This window comes from Lissotriton vulgaris, chromosome 5 (assembly GCF_964263255.1).
Source record: "Lissotriton vulgaris chromosome 5, aLisVul1.2, whole genome shotgun sequence".
In the NCBI taxonomy this organism is placed as follows: domain Eukaryota; kingdom Metazoa; phylum Chordata; class Amphibia; order Caudata; family Salamandridae; genus Lissotriton; species Lissotriton vulgaris.
This window is the reverse complement of record NC_141693.1, coordinates 1,719,026,333-1,719,043,782: the sequence shown is the minus strand read 5'-3', so window position 1 is coordinate 1,719,043,782 and position 17,450 is coordinate 1,719,026,333. Positions and strand designations below refer to the sequence as shown.

Sequence of the window (17,450 nt, the reverse complement as noted above, 5' to 3'; positions counted from 1 at the left end):
GAACAGAGACTTGTCAATAAAAAGAGGCAGGCAGTGGTGAACAGAGACTTGTGAATAGAAAGAGGGCAGGCAGTGATGAATAGAAACAGATCGATAGAGAGATGACAGACAGATCAATAAATAACATGTGGTCATGGTTACTGGTAGATCACTACAGAGATTTCCGACATGGCTACAGATTGGGCAGTAGGAAGAAGGGCAGGCATGGCTGCAAGTCAGTGAATAGAAATAGGCAGGCAGCTATATTGAGCTGTATAGAGACTGCATGGGTACTCGCCAGCAGAGCGAGCGCAGGCTTGGACACGCAGAGATGCCATGCACATGCCTCCCGCGGATTGCCTGCCTCACTGACCCGACAGCTGACCACGGACCATATCACTCCAGCGGGAGTTTTCCTGTGCCTGCTGCTGCTGCCGCTACGCCTCGCAGGACCCGCTTCGCGGGCCCCGCTTCGCCGACAGCAGCGGCCAACTGAGTTCTTCAAAGGGTGTTCCTGCATCTGAAGGTCTACAACCGGCAGGGCTGCGAGCTTGCAGCGGGGGACTCCAAGGACCAGGAGCCCCCGCGCGCCCTTCTCCACCTGGGCTGCTCTCCCTGCCGGCTCCACCCCCAACAGCACAGCACAGCTAAAGAAGCGCCGCGCTTTTCCTCCCGCGGATTGCCTGCCTCACTGACCCGACAGCTGACCACGGACCATATCACTCCAGCGGGAGTTTTCCTGTGCCTGCTGCTGCTGCCGCTACGCCTCGCAGGACCCGCTTCGCGGGCCCCGCTTCGCCGACAGCAGCGGCCAACTGAGTTCTTCAAAGGGTGTTCCTGCATCTGAAGGTCTACAACCGGCAGGGCTGCGAGCTTGCAGCGGGGGACTCCAAGGACCAGGAGCCCCCGCGCGCCCTTCTCCACCTGGGCTGCTCTCCCTGCCGGCTCCACCCCCAACAGCACAGCACAGCTAAAGAAGCGCCGCGCTTTTCCTCCCGCGGATTGCCTGCCTCACTGACCCGACAGCTGACCACGGACCATATCACTCCAGCGGGAGTTTTCCTGTGCCTGCTGCTGCTGCCGCTACGCCTCGCAGGACCCGCTTCGCGGGCCCCGCTTCGCCGACAGCAGCGGCCAACTGAGTTCTTCAAAGGGTGTTCCTGCATCTGAAGGTCTACAACCGGCAGGGCTGCGAGCTTGCAGCGGGGGACTCCAAGGACCAGGAGCCCCCGCTCGCCCTTCTCCACCTGGGCTGCTCTCCCTGCCGGCTCCACCCCCAACAGCACAGCACAGCTAAAGAAGCGCCGCGCTTTTCCTCCCGCGGATTGCCTGCCTCACTGACCCGACAGCTGACCACGGACCATATCACTCCAGCGGGAGTTTTCCTGTGCCTGCTGCTGCTGCCGCTACGCCTCGCAGGACCCGCTTCGCGGGCCCCGCTTCGCCGACAGCAGCGGCCAACTGAGTTCTTCAAAGGGTGTTCCTGCATCTGAAGGTCTACAACCGGCAGGGCTGCGAGCTTGCAGCGGGGGACTCCAAGGACCAGGAGCCCCCGCGCGCCCTTCTCCACCTGGGCTGCTCTCCCTGCCGGCTCCACCCCCTTGACCGCCAATTACACATCTATAAAGGGAATTCTACATCCCCGCAGCGCGGGAGCGCGCGGGAGGGCGCCGGGAGAAGCCCGGGACAAGGGCGGGACCGTCTGTGGCCGTCAGAGGCCATAGGAGGCCGGGCCGGGCCCACTCCCTAACATCTCCTTTTACGACATACCCAAGGTACTGGTTTATTCAAACTAACATTTGTGGACTGCCAAGTATTGTCACCTGGAGTGTCATTTAGAGCTGTTCTCCTTTCTACTACTTGTAGCCAGACGGGGGTCAGTGGGGTTCTTACGATCCCCCACTGAATCGCCCAGGTATAAGGTTTAGCAGGGGGGAGTAAACGCTATATAATAGGAGTAAAACATAGATCATCTGGTCTTCTCTGGATGTTTTCTCCTGTTAATTGATTCTTCCACATAGGTGGCTCATCGAGACTGCCTGGGTCTGACCATAGGTTACTTTCAAGACTTATACAAATCAGAGCCTTGGTATTTTTACGTAATTGTTTTAGGATTAGAGTTTATTTAATCTATAATGTGTGCATGCTGCGTGATACTATTTTAACATTTGTAACCTGCTTTTGTTCGTCCATAGCCTTCACCTGTGTAGTTTGCGACCTTTGAATCTATCCCCATCCACCTGCAATTATGTCTAAAAAATCGGCCTCCGCTACCTCAGCCCCACTTAAAACCCTTGACTCCTTTCTAGTACAAGTGGTTAAAAAGATAAATACTGACAGAAGGGAATCTCTGGGCTTGAGTCAATCGCCGATCTTGCCACCACTGAGCCCAGACCCTAGCATACAAATCCCCGACACTACATTGCCAGACCCTTCAATTCTCATACCTGACGATAACCTAACTAACTTAATTAATTTGGAGGTAGATGACGGAAACGCTGACTTGTTAGCGGTTCAGTCAGTAAATGTTTCGTCTGATTCTGAGCAGCAGCAAAATATTGTCGAGGAGTTTCCTTCTCCTCCATCTTCTTCCCCGGTTACGCGCCCTATGAGAAATTGCAGAAAAGCTCAAGCCAAAAGGGGGGGAAAACAGCTAGGAAAGAAAAAAATCAATTCACCTCCTAGACATAAAGGGAAAAATGTGGAGCGTGTAGATGTGGACGACCTTAAACAAATTATTGATGATGACCTATTTAACAGGATTTCTGACATGATAGATACCAAAATTAAAACCATCATCAAGCCCCTCATCGGGAAAATTGATAAACTAACATCTGAAATAAAAAAGTTGGGAGGGCTTCAAAGCAAGTTGGCGGATGATTTGGAGAATTTAGGCAACGAAGTCCGTAAACCTGTAGTCACCTTGGAGGAAGACCTGGGTGCAGTTTTAGGCACTACGGATACCGTACAACAGCCCACCTTGGATGGCCAACTGCTACCATCTGTGCCCACTAACGACAATGTTACCAGAGAGGCCCCCACGTCACAACCTTTGGCTCCAACCCCATTGCCCCAAGTGGATGACCCCCCACAATTTCTTCAGGAAGCTGCTCCTTTAGTCCTGGTGCTGGCAAATGTCCCCGCTTTATCTCAGGAGCAAAAAGAATCTGCCCAAGGCCTTAAGGATAAAGCCTTATATTGGCTTACCAACAACATGCGCATGGCAGATCAGGGAGTCGACCAGTTAGCTGGGGAAATTGTCAGGGCAAGAAGGGTATCTTGGATTGGCAATAAGACCAAGAAATTTAATGGAGACTGTGTCATATTAAATTTTGTTAACGCAGAAGTACTTCCTAACATCTTAGCTAATATTCTCCCACCGCAACGTAGAACTGGATCTATAATTCCCCTAACCCTGAAATTCTTTTACACCGAGAGTCAGATGGAGACTTTCTCCAAAATCCCAAGGTCCAGAAGAAATGATAGAACTGCTCACTGGGGTGGGGAAACTAGACCCGGATTCAACAATAACCATCCTCGCCTCATGAGTAGCCGAGGGCTAGGGCAAAATAACTTTCTATATGGGCCAACGGCCAGAACACCAGGGCCACTTTGGCCCAATACAAATAGGTGGGGCCCACAAACTCCATGTTATGAATATAGGGGCCATGGCAATGGGCCTATGTTCAGGCAAGGGAACGAACACTTTCCAATGCGATCAAACACCCCGCAGCCAACGTGGAATTTAGCAGCAAACGGCTGGGACCAGGTACCCAATCCATTTGACTGGGGAGCGGGAATGGGGAACAGATATGGGGTCCTGTCCGGTCTAAATGACTGTGATTGACTTGCAGAGGCCACGAACCAGGGAACAGATACCACGGTCCAACAACTGGACGTGGCATCAGCTCCGGCTCTATTAACTGAGACTTCCAGGGACTCCTGCAGGATAATGAGTTGGAATGTTGCGGGGTTAAATGGTAAACGTGAGGATAAATCCTGGTCAAGCTTTGTCCTAGGCCACCACATTATTGCCCTCCAGGAAACGTGGGATACTTCCGACAACCTATGGTGGGATGGGTTCATTAGTTTCACCAAAGCCGCTGTTCATAGCCGCATGGGGAGGGCCAAGGGAGGCCTTCTATTTCTGTTTTCTTTAGATTTAATAGGTAGTTTTAGGCAGATCGACACTGACTCCCCTAACATCCTGGTGGTCGAAAGAGTAACTAAAAACACCAAAAGGACGATTTTTGTAAATTTCTATAATTCGGGGAACAGTGACCACAGAGGCCGTAATATTATTAATTTGGATAAGATTTTAAATAAGGTCAGTCAAAATAATACGCTCGATATAGATTATATTTTATTAGGTGATTTTAACATCCATCCGTGTAACCTAAATTGCAGGGGGAACAGTCCTGATGGGGATGATGGGCCTGAGGGACCCCACTTCGAACACTCCCCTGAGGGGGAGGAATTGGAGGATTTTCTTGTCAGTTTCGACCTTTATGAACCAGATGGTGACACTAGACAGCCAACTTTCACTGGTATTTCATATGGCACTATCATTGATTATATATTTGTATCCCTAAGCATTTTTATACGGGTTAATATATATCGCACCACACAATTTCATTCAAGTGACCATAACCCTGTTGAGCTAGAATTGGCTTGGGGAGACTACATAGGACCTTCCCCGCTGAAAGTAACCACCCACCCATTAAAGACAACTGGCCAAGGAAGACGCTTGAAATGGGCTAAGGTGGTCCCAGAAAAATTTTATGCAGAGAACTTCCCAAGGATTAAGGGGCAGGTTGAGGTCTGTAAAAACCTTAGCGCACAGGGCAAAGAAACCGTAGAGGCGTTTGAGGCCATATGTGAGCAGGTGTCACAGGACCTTTTGGCAAAAACTAAAAACGTAACCCCAGGAAACAAACGCTGGTTTGATTCAGCTTGCTCAAAAGCCCATAGATTATTACTGGCAGCCCTCAAAAGTGTTCCTAGGGTAAACGATGAGATCTCAAAACTCAGGAAAATTTATAAATCAGCAGTAAAAAAACGAAAGGACACTATTAAACAAGAAGCCTGGGAAGACCTCCTTTCGGCAGCAGTCCTGAAGAACAGCAAAAAATTCTGGGAGATTATTAAACAGCCCTTCTTCTCAGATAATGATAATGATATTATGGACTGCGTTATTCCTGATGATAAATGGTTATGCCATTTTAAAAATGTCTATGGGGATTCTGTTGACGCTACCACAGACGCCCCGTTGACAAGACCAGCCACCTGCCCCATTATCTTTAACCAAGTAGAGGTGGAGAAAGCCATTATGTCCACCACCAAGCACAAGGCTCCTGGTCCGGACGGGGTGCCTGCTGATTTCTTCATGTACTCCCCAAAATTGTGGGCCGAAGTCCTGACAAATGTGTTTAACGCAGTGAATGATAACCCTGCACCTGCATCATGGAATATTTCCACCATTGTTCCTATTTTCAAAAAAGGTCAGCGGGATGACCCAGGTTGCTATAGGCCCATATCCCTCTTAGATTCTTCGGTAAAAATCTTAGGGAGAGTTCTTTTATCTAGGTTAAGGGAGAATGTTGAGGGTTGTGGTGGACTATCTGAAATCCAATATGGATTTAGGGAAAAAAAAGGCACTATTGAACAATGCATTAATCTACATCTGCTCATCTCCAAATATACTGTAGCTAAGGAGGGGTCCTTGTATCTTGCATTCATGGACCTCTCCTCCGCTTTCGACTTAGTCAATAGGACTAAATTGTGGTCCATTCTGTTGGAGATTGGCATAGATGAAGCATTAGTTACCTTTATGTCCTCCCTGCATCAGGAACTCTTCTCTAGCATACGCGTGACCAACGAGGGCAGGTGCACTGCTCTCTTTAGATCTCTAAGGGGGGTGCGGCAGGGCTGCATTTTGGCCCCCTTACTGTTCACCATTTATATCAATGGCCTGGGTGCGCACCTTGAGGGGCAGGATGCCGACGTCCCGTGTGTAGGAGTAACCAAGATACCGGCACTCCTATACGCCGATGACGCCGTGCTGATCGCCCGCACGGGAGTTGGCCTCCAGCGCCTATTGAACGCTTTCGGCACGTTTATGGACCATCTAGACCTTAGAATAAACGTCGCCAAGTCACACACCATGGTGGTGGGCACAGAGTGCCGCAGGAAGAGAACTAAAACATTCACCTGTAGGGGGGATTTGGTTAGTAGGGTACCCACATTTCCCTATTTAGGTATCTTGTTCGACCAGAGAGGGACATGGGGCCCACAGGTTAGAGCCAAGAGATTGGCGGTCACACGATCAGCCTCAGCAATATTGAGCTTTGCTAGTAGGCTAGGAGCAAGGCCTATGGAAGCCATCCTAAAAATTTATAATAGTAAATCTGTGGCCATCGCATTATATGGCTCAGCACTGTGGGGGTACGCAAATGTGGAGCCCATACAGAGAGCGGAGAATGGATTCATCAGAGCCCTGCTCTCTGTACCTCAGTCCACCCCAACGTACTCCGTACATAAAGAAGTTGGTCTTGAATTTCTTTCAGATAAATTAAGCCTGGCCCCTTTGATTCTCTGGCTAAAAATATGGTTGAATGATGAACTTCCATTAAATCACAAGATCTTGACCGATGTCTTGGCCTTAGATAAATCCAACAAAATTCCTTGGCTGGCCTATTTAGCAAAAGTTTTCTCTGACCTAGGCCGCCCGGAGCTCTTTACCTCCCCGGAGTCCATCAGGATCCAAGACATTGATCTAGTTAGAGAGTCTTTTATGGGCAGGAAAGAAATGCACCGTGAAGAGTGTGAACTAGCAAAGCCGGCAGTGAGGGATCATTGCTTGCTGCTTACTTCACCTTCACTTGCATCTTACCTTAGTTATGTTACACATCCTTTCCATAGGTTTCTTTTAACTAAATTTAGATTTAACCTGCTGCACTACTATTTAGGTTCTTTTACCAGTTGGCAGAAACCAGATTTGGCTCCGCCCTGTAGCTGTGACCAGTTTTCACCACAGGACACAATGCATTTTGTTATGTTTTGTAGTCTGTATTTAGAGCCTAGGAAAAAATTCCTGTTACCAATTCTGAAGGAGGCCGGCTTCACACAGGTGAGACCGGCTTTGCTCTACTTACAACTTCTACCTAACCTTCATATTACCTATTGCGTTGCCAAATTCCTGACAGCTGCCTCCAGGGCGAAAGCCCCTAGCCAAGAATAATTTTTAATGTTAATTACATTTTTCTCTTAAATTGTCTTTTTAATAATTTTTAAAACAGTATCTGACTTTTGTATCATGTGCACTTTTTGGTAAATCTTGTATGTAATGTATTTTATTGTTCGCTTCTTTGTATGGCTTTTAAAGAGCCGAATAAAGATATTTTGACTTGACTGACTGCCATGCACATGTCTTGGGAAACTGACAGGTAAGCAGGTGACAAGCACTCCTTTCCTGCAGTGAGTACATTCACTGCCTTGGGTGCTACTGTGCCTATCACAAGTTGTGGGGAGTCATTGTGATGGGTGGTGGTGTGTTGTGAGGCGGTATGGGGCAGAGACCCCGATGGGGTCAGAGACACTCTTGCTGGGTGCAGACGGTGATTGTAAAGACTGTGAAAGCCTTGTTTTTGGCTTGTGTGAGGGGCACCCCAAACATTGAACCATGGCTTGACTCTCCGGGGTGCACCCTTCATAAGCTCACCTGGCTCGGCCGCCCTGAGGGCTGCATCCTGGCTGCTGGGTGGGTGGGCGTCCAACCTCTGTCACTGTGGAACCGTCTCTCTGCGCCGTCTGCTCTGTCACCTGGGGTGGACCATCACACGAGGAGGAGGACCTGCGACAGCTTCAGGGAGGAGACAGAAAGAGCAGCCAAGGTGACTCTGAGCTGAGGGTCATTGATGTCTCTACCACAAACCAACGCTGGGAAAACCACGAACATTTCAATCACTCCCGCATTGGCATGATGTAACAATGACAGCCAGCAATCCAATAGAAAACATATTTTGTCTGATGATCAACATTTGTATATTGGTTGAAGAAGAAACATATTTAAGTTCATAGCCAGGGAAAGAGTGGAAGCAACAAGTGTGGGAAAGGTGTGAGTTTTGTGGGCCAATACTGGGTGCCAGAGGATCTCAGGGAAGCTGGCAAGGTTCTGACCAATCATTCTGGACACTGAAATAGTGTAATACTTAAGGTCTGTCACAAACAGAGTGGCCTCTGGATTGAGACTGAGTAGTTGAGGATCCTGTCGGCCTCTCTGTGCAGGTGAGCAGTTACAGGGCAGCAGCCTGGTCCCTGAGGCCTCCCGATGAGTCGCGACTAAGGCAAAGCCTGTGTGGTGGTAATGTAAGGTGCCAAACCGCACCAACTCCAGTGTGCCCCATGGAGAGCCTCATACAGAACATCTCCAGGGGGCAAGAGCCACTGTGTGATGAATGCCCGCACAACCGTAAACCTCAGTGTAAGGTATCAGCTAGTAGTAGCATATCGTGCACACCGCCGAACTGGAAACGGCTGTGGGGCTGTGAATTCTAGGACTTCACTTCTGCAAAGTCTATAAACTATATCACAAAAGTCATAACGTGCACATAAAGTGGGAAAATATTCTTGTTAAGTTGCAGAAGAAAAAGTAAAACCCATGAATATTGAATAGCTGATTATTTTACGATCAGAAAAATAAGTGATCTATCGACGGGGGATACAAAACCAGTATATTACCTTTTTTGATAGGAGGATTTTCCCTGAATAATAGGAAAACTGTGCAGTTGTATGACGAACAAATTTAAATTTCAGAATTTGATGATAACACAAACCAAACAACCTGATTATACACGCAAAATTACAATCTGACACAATCCTAGAACTGAGCAGAGTCTTCACAATCATTTAAACGGAATAACAGAGTCTGAAATAAGATTTTAATGACTGTCTGTCTGTTTTTGATTTGAGGGTTATAGGAAAACCCCCATTCTCTTAAGACGGTGCTCAAACTATATGGGAATCAATTAATGAAATTCCCTCAACCTTGCAATCCCCACGATGGAGGAAATTCCATCTGGAAATTCTCCTCCAGATTCAGCAGGGCATTAGCTTGTTACCTGTTCATGAAAGGAGGTTAGTGAATACAAATGCTGGTATTTAATATGGCAAATCATCATCCATCTATATGCCCCTTGGTCATCCTTTCCATGTGGATCTTAAGTCATTAATCTCAGCGCCAGGATGCCTGAAAGGTGATAGCTGCGCTATACAAATATTCTAAATAAATAAATAAATAAATTGTTACCCCATTGTACCTCAGTGCCCAGTTTAAGAAATTCACTGCCTACTCTACAGAACCACGTGCCTAAAACAATTTAGTTATTGGTGCCTGAGATTAGCCACGTCCTCACTCTTACTCCAAAGAGGGCTACTCTTGCGCCTCCTCTGGCATTGATTTGACACTGCAACTACCAATGACCATGTTTTTTCCATCACGCTGAAGCTCTGCGTTGGGGGACTCTTGCGCATGTGGAAAAATGAGATAAGCGTCAGGGGATGCCCTTTCCGTTGCGTGCCAGGCGTGGCATGGAAATTGATTTCCATGATGTCAGCAAAGTTTCCAGGCCACTTTATCCACATGTGACCCCAACAAATGCATGACTAAGGCAGAAAATGAAGAAAGCCAGGGAAGCCCATGCTTCTAAGTTCTAAGTGAGACTCTTGAGTTCTGACTCTTGGGAGACATCCAGTATTCTAAGGGGTACGAGCATTGGAAACTATTCACACCAGACAAGAAAGAGATGGTGGAAATCACCATTGGAGAGGCCATTTTATGATCTAGGCCAAATCTCTTTTATCCTCTAATGTCTCACCTGATTTGCCAATCAACAGAAGTCCTCACTAGGAAGACGTCCTGTGCAACAGCTCACATAACTGTTAGTAAACGATTTAAGAAAGATACACAAGCCCTTGTCCACCACCATGGAAAATCTCCAGGGATCTGGCGATGCTCCACTTTGCATCCTAACCATTATGTGAACGATTCCTATTTAGATTCATTGTGTGAAAATACATCTCATGTGGATAACTTAAATACTTGCACTGACTCTTATGCTTTACCGTTGGCCAAACCTGAGGGAACAACTAGCCCATGACCACTCACTGCATGTGGGCCTCACCCGTGAAGTACAGTTTCACTCCTAGCCAGTCGTAAGTCTCACACATGGGAGAGATCAATGTATAGCAGGCTCTTGGAATCTGCAAATCACTTGCCCTTTAAGTACAGCAGAACAGGAGAGGACAATGTGGCAATTGGGTCACTGTGGGGGATTTTGGGAGTAGGTTCCAGGGCATAAGTGTTTTTGTTCAAGTAGATTGCTTACAGCCAGGAGCCGCAGGAAGGCTCCCATGCTCTCCCTATGGATTTCTATACCTCCATGCCTTTCCCACATATTGTATTGTCAACCGCAGAGTGTCGTTGTAACACAGCAAGGGCTGTGTTCGGACAAATAGATTTCGAGCACAGCCAGCACAGCCCTATTTAGCCCCTCAAAATGAGTTGATGACAGTATCATGTTATATAATTTATTTAGTACTATGACATGCAGTGTCCTCTATGTATTGGGAACCACGCCCACCGAAGTCTTTCTAAGCACGCTATATTAATATGAATAGATGAGGCCTGACCATATAGGCTTGAATCTCAGTGGTGTGGGGAACGTGCATGGATGAAGTTCTCATTTTGTTACATGTGTAAAACTGATGGCTGCACTGGCGGCTCCCGGTGCTCCCTGTCAGGGTCGCCCACGTGGAGCTGCACGCGAGCTCCTGTCTATCATTCACAAGCCGTACAGACATGTTCAATATGGATACATAGCGGTGGACAAGGTTTCAAACTGTGCTTTCCATACTGGGCGACGATGCCAAATTTCGATTGAGATAAAGTCTGCAAAGTTCGCTGAGTCCACCAACTTTGCCTTGCTCACTTGTGGCAGAGGTTTTCTACAAAAAAACATTTTTGCTAGAGAACATTGACGTAAAAACATTTTGCCGTGACAACTGCCCCACTGAAAGAAATGTCTTTGTTTTAACACAATAAACCCTACTGTCAATTAATGTTGTCTCTTTCTATTATTGTGAATCTTTTTATAAATGTTGTGAAATTCACAAAATGTAAAAACCTTCACAAAGTTGCATAGTTTTCACATGAGGATTGTAGCCCCGGTATGGCTTGTCTACAGACAACTTTACAATAGGGGCAGAGTCCAAGCACCAACCTTTGGCGGGAGAGAGGTTAGCCCAACAAGCTGGCTTGTTCTGGTGCAATGTCTTGAGCTATGTTCACTGGCAATGTCCTAATCCATTGACCAAACCAATCAATTGCAGAGCCACCAGTCCCACCGAAGGTGGAAGCCCCTGACCATAGGCTCTGTAGATTAAGGTCAGCATGCATGTACTCCTACATAGCTCTGGTCTTTTTTTATATTTTCTCTACCCATCCTCCAGCTTTAGTCTCTATAAATATATATAAAATAAACATATATATGAATTTAAAAAGTCCAACCAGAAAAGGCACCTGATATCACCCTAATCTTGTCTTTACTGCTCCTGGTTGCACATTCTCTAAAATGGGTGAGCTCTGTCAGATTTCAGTGAGAGCTCTTCCTGTGCCGTTGACCTTGCACACTCAAGAAAGACGCTCACCGGCCCTCTTGAAACCCCACATAAAAATGCTTCGTTAGATACCCTCGAGCAAATGATATTCTGATAGGTTCCAGAGGAACCTTCACTTGGCCAACACTGCCAGGATGCGTTATACCGCTTCGGTCAAGGGATAGTCTGGTAACCCCCCATAGAACCATTTCCTCAAGCAAGGGTCAGCAAGGCTCTCTTAGACCGCCTCAATCGAAGAATATTCTTTTTGGCCTCAAAGGAGCCGTCCTTCGCGCAAGACCCTGCCAGGCTCTGTCCTCAAAATAAAACGACTTCTGCAAACGTAACCACGGGGCATTCTGTCAGGCCCCGATACTCCCTTATTCCCCACGTACACTGCAAAGCTCCGTACTTGGTCATATAATATCCTCTATTATTTAGTCATACTTTTCAGGCGTACATAAATCCCTCCCTCAAAGGGTATTCTGCCAGGTCCTTTGAATACTATCTATAAATGAAAAGCCTTCCAGGCTGCTTGATACCCCTGAATCAAAGGATAGTCTGTTGGGATCAATTAGGTCCGATCACAAGCTCAAGACTTGGCCACCCCCAATCAATGAATATTCTGTGCCATTGATAGATACTCTTACAGGCTCAGTTACACCCTACAATCGATCATGGGATAGTCTATACGGAACTTTAGATCCCATCTATGGATTGAGACACCTCTATGCACATTTACAAGGGTATTCCATCAGGCTACATTCAATGTCCCTCTCTCGAGTAAGAGTGGGCCAGGGTCCATTAGACCGCCACCACTGGACGCCTTCTTCTAATTCAACTCCCCCATCACTAGGCTTATTTTAGATTGTTTTGGACATCCTTTTGTAATTTAGATCTGCTTATATGATCAAAACACTATCATATCTATGAAACTCTGGTCATTAAGTGGCACTCCTCCGGGCGTCAAAGATCGCATCAATCTCCGCTTACTGTCCCACTAAAACAGATTATTCTCTGCACTTTCAGGTCCCTCACTCAAGTAAAGCTCTATGACGCAAGCAAGGCTCCATCAGACCTCATCAGGGCCGACTTTAGCTCTGGTGGTGCCTGGTGCCGCAAGCAGTTTTGGTGCCCTCCCCCCGTTACCTCCTCCTTAGATTCCCTGGCTACCACTGGGCAAAGGTGCCCCTTATCTCTCCATAGCCCCTCTCTCGCGTACATTTCATTCTTTTTAAAGCACTAGTAAAGGTGGGCTTTACTAATAAGAATGTATATCTACCCATAATAACCCATTTTAGCAACATTAGGAAGATAATGAAAAACTGGGGGAGGGAATATATCGTCCTAACCTATTTTATGCAGTTTGCATGCAGCTCTTTGATGACAGTTTGTAACAGTCATTGTTCTATATTAAGGGTGTATCTAATGTTCTGCCGAAACACAAGGATCTTTGTGACAAAAGCAGTAATCCACTCAGCTATACACACAAAATACAGATCTGTGACCTGCAGGGTACGCGTTCTTTGCAGCAGGCATATTAACCCTTTGCACTACTTTATGTCACTAGACAAAACTCCAATCTCTCTCTAACAGGAACATTAATCACAGGAGTTATCTTGAAATTTTTATTGCTGCCTGAAGGCTGGATGCATAAGGAACTCTGCAGACGGTGCTTTGACATCTAAAGTTATTGCTATGCGCAGCGCACCCCCCTGAAGTCAGCGCCCCCTCCCCAGTTCAGCGCCTAGTGCAGCTGCACCAGTCGCACTGCCCTAAAGCCGGCCCCTGGACCTCCTACATCCCATCACTAGACTCTAAACTCTGATGGACCTAGTGGGGGCCCTCACTCAAGCAGGACTTTGTGTGGCATGTAACACTATGTGCCTGAAGCGAGTGTGCCAAGCCTCATGGGAACTCTCACTCGAACAAGACTCAGCCAGACCTCATGGAAACCCTCAATTGTGCAAGACACTCCATCTGGCTCACAACCCTGTGAATCTATCTGGCTCACAACCCTGTGAATCTATCTGGCTCACAACCCTGTGAATGCAGCAAGGCTCTGCCTGGCCTCAAGGTAACTCTCACTCGAACAAGACTCAGCCAGACCTCATGGAAACCCTCACTCGTGCAAGACACTCCATGTGGCTCACAGCCCTGTGAATCTATCTGGCTCACAACCCTGTGAATCTATCTGGCTCACAACCCTGTGAATCTATCTGGCTCACAACCCTGTGAATCTATCTGGCTCACAACCCTGTGAATCTATCTGGCTCATAATCCTGTGAATGCAGCAAGGCTCTGCCTGGCCTCAAGGTAACTCTCACTCAAACTAGACTCAGCCAGACCTCATAGAACCCCTCACGTGTCCAAGACACTCCATCTGGCTCACAACCCTGTGAATCTATCTGGCTCACAACCCTGTGAATCTATCTGGCTCACAACCCTGTGAATCTATCTTGCTCATAATCCTGTAAATTAAGCAAGGCTCTGCCAGGCCTCAAGGTAACTCTCACTCAAACGAGACTCAGCCAGACCTCATAGAACCCCTCACGTGTGCAAGACACTCCATCTGGCTCACAACCCTGTGAATGCAGCACGGCTCTGGCAGGCCTCAAAGGAACTCTCGTCCAAATGCCTGGCACAGTCTTGGTCAGGCAAAGGTTCCGAAAGACCCGGGTGAGATTTGATCAAGTGAGGGTTCTAGTGAGACCTGCAGAGCCTCGCGAAGGTCATACAGTGACAATGCAGATGAGCTCATAGCACCCTCACATCATGAGCAAGACTCTGTCAGGCCTCATAGGACCCTCTCTCAAGCGAGACCATAACTGCCCCCGTGGCACTGTAGGACTAAAGCGAGACTCTCCAGGTCTCACCAGGACCCTCACTGGATCAAAGCTCACCCCGGCCTATCGAAAGACTCGCTTGACCAAGACTGTGCCAGACCTCACAGGAACCATCACTTGAGCGAGACCCTGTCACTATCAGACCTTTGTCTGTTTCTAAACTCTTGAGGTCCAAGCCCAGGAGCCTACTGTAGCCTTGGATGAGACTGCGCCTTCCTACTGTCCTGCTTTGGAGTTTCACCCTATTTTCATAGACTTCCCACCAAGTATAGGCACAGTGCTGAATGAATAGTATACAATACAAATTAAAGACTCATATTAATTAAAGAGTGCTGGCATAGGACGTGGGCGATAATTGTATTTTGAATTTAAGAGGCCCTCGCTAGACAACAATAATGAACTCGGCCATGTTTGATTTCAAAAGTATACATTAAAATGTTAGTGTTGGAGTAAGATAAGCTGAAAGCATGCTGTTTGGGAGGGAATGAGTCTAATCGGATTGAAAGAATCGAAGGGGAAGTTGGAGTTTGAGGCATGGTAAAGAACATGGCCACATTACACTACTTAAATTACCCCCACGGCTACCTCATGAGAGAGACCTAAGTATTCACTGAGCTCTGAGCTCTTCCTCTGCACGCTGAATACCGCACGTCTTCAGATAGCGCTGTGGCAACCTGCAGCCTTCTTGGCACCGTTGCCTCACAATGTTACTTACAACATGAATGATAACTTTTCATTAGCACGCTCGAATTTTCTTCAACTCTTCTTCGCCTTCAAAATAAGAAACTACACTGCCTGGTGGACCAATAAGCACTCCTTGTAGTAGGAACAGAAAAAGAAACCAGAAATGCTAGCATGAAAAAAAAGACTGGTCGAACTATTCAAACTTGAAATGGGGCAGCTTGATATCTTTCACTCTTCAATATAGACACTGCGGGCATCAGGCGTGGTAGAGGTCCCTCAGCTCATGGTGCTCTGGGATCTACCGTCTAATTGCTTCTGCTTGTTACCACCACCTTACTCCCTGCTGCCACAAGCTCCCCCAGCGCCAGTTCTCAACACCAATATAGCACACCTGGTTTCTGCACATCTGTCACAAACATCAAGGCAGATTCACATACCTGGCGATGTCCAGGCCTGAGGAAGCGGTCAACACCCAAGGTCCTCCGTCTCTCCTGCTGTCACAAAGCGCCACCAGCCAAGTGCGGAGCCCAAAAACCTCTACCTCCTGCACCTCTGCAGAGTGAGAAATCCCTGAGTCAGCCCCCAGGTCCTTAATCTCTTGCACCACCAGCTCCGCGGGCCCAGCCCACCCAGTCAAGTTCTTTCCACTAGCACGAATGCTCCATGTTATCAGTCAAGTGCAGCTGAGGTGCCGTGGGCCTTCCCTCGCGCTCTGTAACGGCCCCTACTAGCCAAGCAACCTTCAACTTTGAATTTTGGGCATCTCTCTGGTGTTTCAAATTACACACCCCATTTAGAGGTCCATGGTTTGAGTGCCGTCTCTCACCGGGGGTTGGAGGTCACTTGAGGGCCTGTCACACGCCAGGTTCCCATCTTAAGCGGGAGTTGTTGACAGAGGGATGGCAAAAGTCATGCAAAAATCATTGTGTTTGTTTTTAAAAATTTTGTGACTGCCCTACCCTCCTTTCGGATCGGTGCCAAGTGTGAGTCCGCAGAAACAGTTCTTTACTGCGTTCACTAACTTCGCCCACAAGAGATGGAAGGGTGCCCTATTTTTGCTTGCGGCAGTTTTGGAGGTGGAAACAGGTCCTTATACAGTCCCTCCAGTTCAACCTCTTCTTTAACTTACCTCCTGGCTTCCCACATGTGGAGGGCCCGGGGTCCACTGTGGAGTTGATACTGGTCGCTCCATACATATTTAGTTGCACATTTTGGTGGAGTCTGAGGTCGTACACGAGGTGTGACATCGGCACTGCGGCAAACCCACCTGTAACAGAGAAGCAGGCCTTTACATTAATGTATAGCGCGTGCAGCATACGTGACCCAAACCGCATGCACATGCAGGAGACGCCCCGCTTTTACCTCCCTCTTCTCCTGCAGACTGTATACCCTGACGTGGGTACGCACGTTCCTGTCCACGTGCCCCCTCGTGCAGGGCAGCCCGTAGACCATGGGAACAATACACACATGTCTGGGCGCGCACACAGAGCTCACATGCAACATACATGTTATATGTGCACAACACCCGCATCGAACGCCGAGCCACAACTGTGGGTGGTGCAAACATCGTGTACACTTAGTGTCACTTACACACATGGCCCTGCAGCATCATACAGTCTTGCTCATGTTCGCCATTTTGCGCCCTCATTTCTTGGTTCTTTCGGCTGCCGCTGTAGCTCACCCTAGATTTGTGTCATCTCTCCCTCTTGACTGGTCGGTCCTGGCTCTCAATGCTAGCCAATCAGAATCCAACGTTGTCTTCTCACAGCATCTCTTCTGTGGTCTCTGTCGCACATATCTGCTTCTGTGAACCACAGGTGAGAGCTGACCCCCAGCATCATGTCTGGCGACCTGAAATTGAACCCCAGCGTGTTTTACTTCCATTAACAGTTAAGTACTGACCTGTTCGGATTAGATGTATTTATCTGTAGAATTTATAAAGCGCCGAGGCGCTAGAAACCTGTCCAAGCTCCTGTGCCCTGCACTAATAATAAAGCCTGTACATTAAACAGTCACATGTTCATAAATTCTCTGAAGTTCACACATCTGGTCATCAAACGAAGACCATTAGGTAACTTTTACCCACCCACCTAACCGTAGTCCCCACGAATAGATTAGCTCCAGCAGACACCAGGGGCGCGCTGGAACGGGCCAATTAAAGGATGGGCACATCAATCAAATGCAAGGGCTATTGATCATCCTCGAATATGCAGTCCTACCCATGGCACTGGCGCGCTTACTCTGCTGTTTTCCTCATTCACTGAAGGGCGTTGATTTCTTTAATGG

General features: G+C 47.8%; 1 protein-coding gene across 2 annotated transcripts in view; it reads right to left on the bottom strand.

Moving 5' to 3' along the window:
* SLC4A1 (solute carrier family 4 member 1 (Diego blood group)) overlaps window positions 1-15,756 on the bottom strand; it is a 191,986-nt gene extending 176,230 nt beyond the window's left edge. Inside the window, exons 1-2 of one of the 2 annotated variants that reach the window (XM_086923900.1) lie at window positions 15,602-15,756; window positions 7,700-7,840 (exon numbers count right to left, since the gene is read on the bottom strand). In XM_086923900.1, the coding sequence (XP_086780026.1) occupies window positions 7,700-7,726 (27 nt within the window). In that variant the 5' untranslated portion in view covers window positions 7,727-7,840; window positions 15,602-15,756. The remainder of the gene's footprint in view (window positions 1-7,699; window positions 7,841-15,601) is intronic. The other variant, XM_086923901.1, reaches the window with a different exon arrangement.
* Window positions 15,757-17,450: the final 1,694 nt, after the last annotated feature.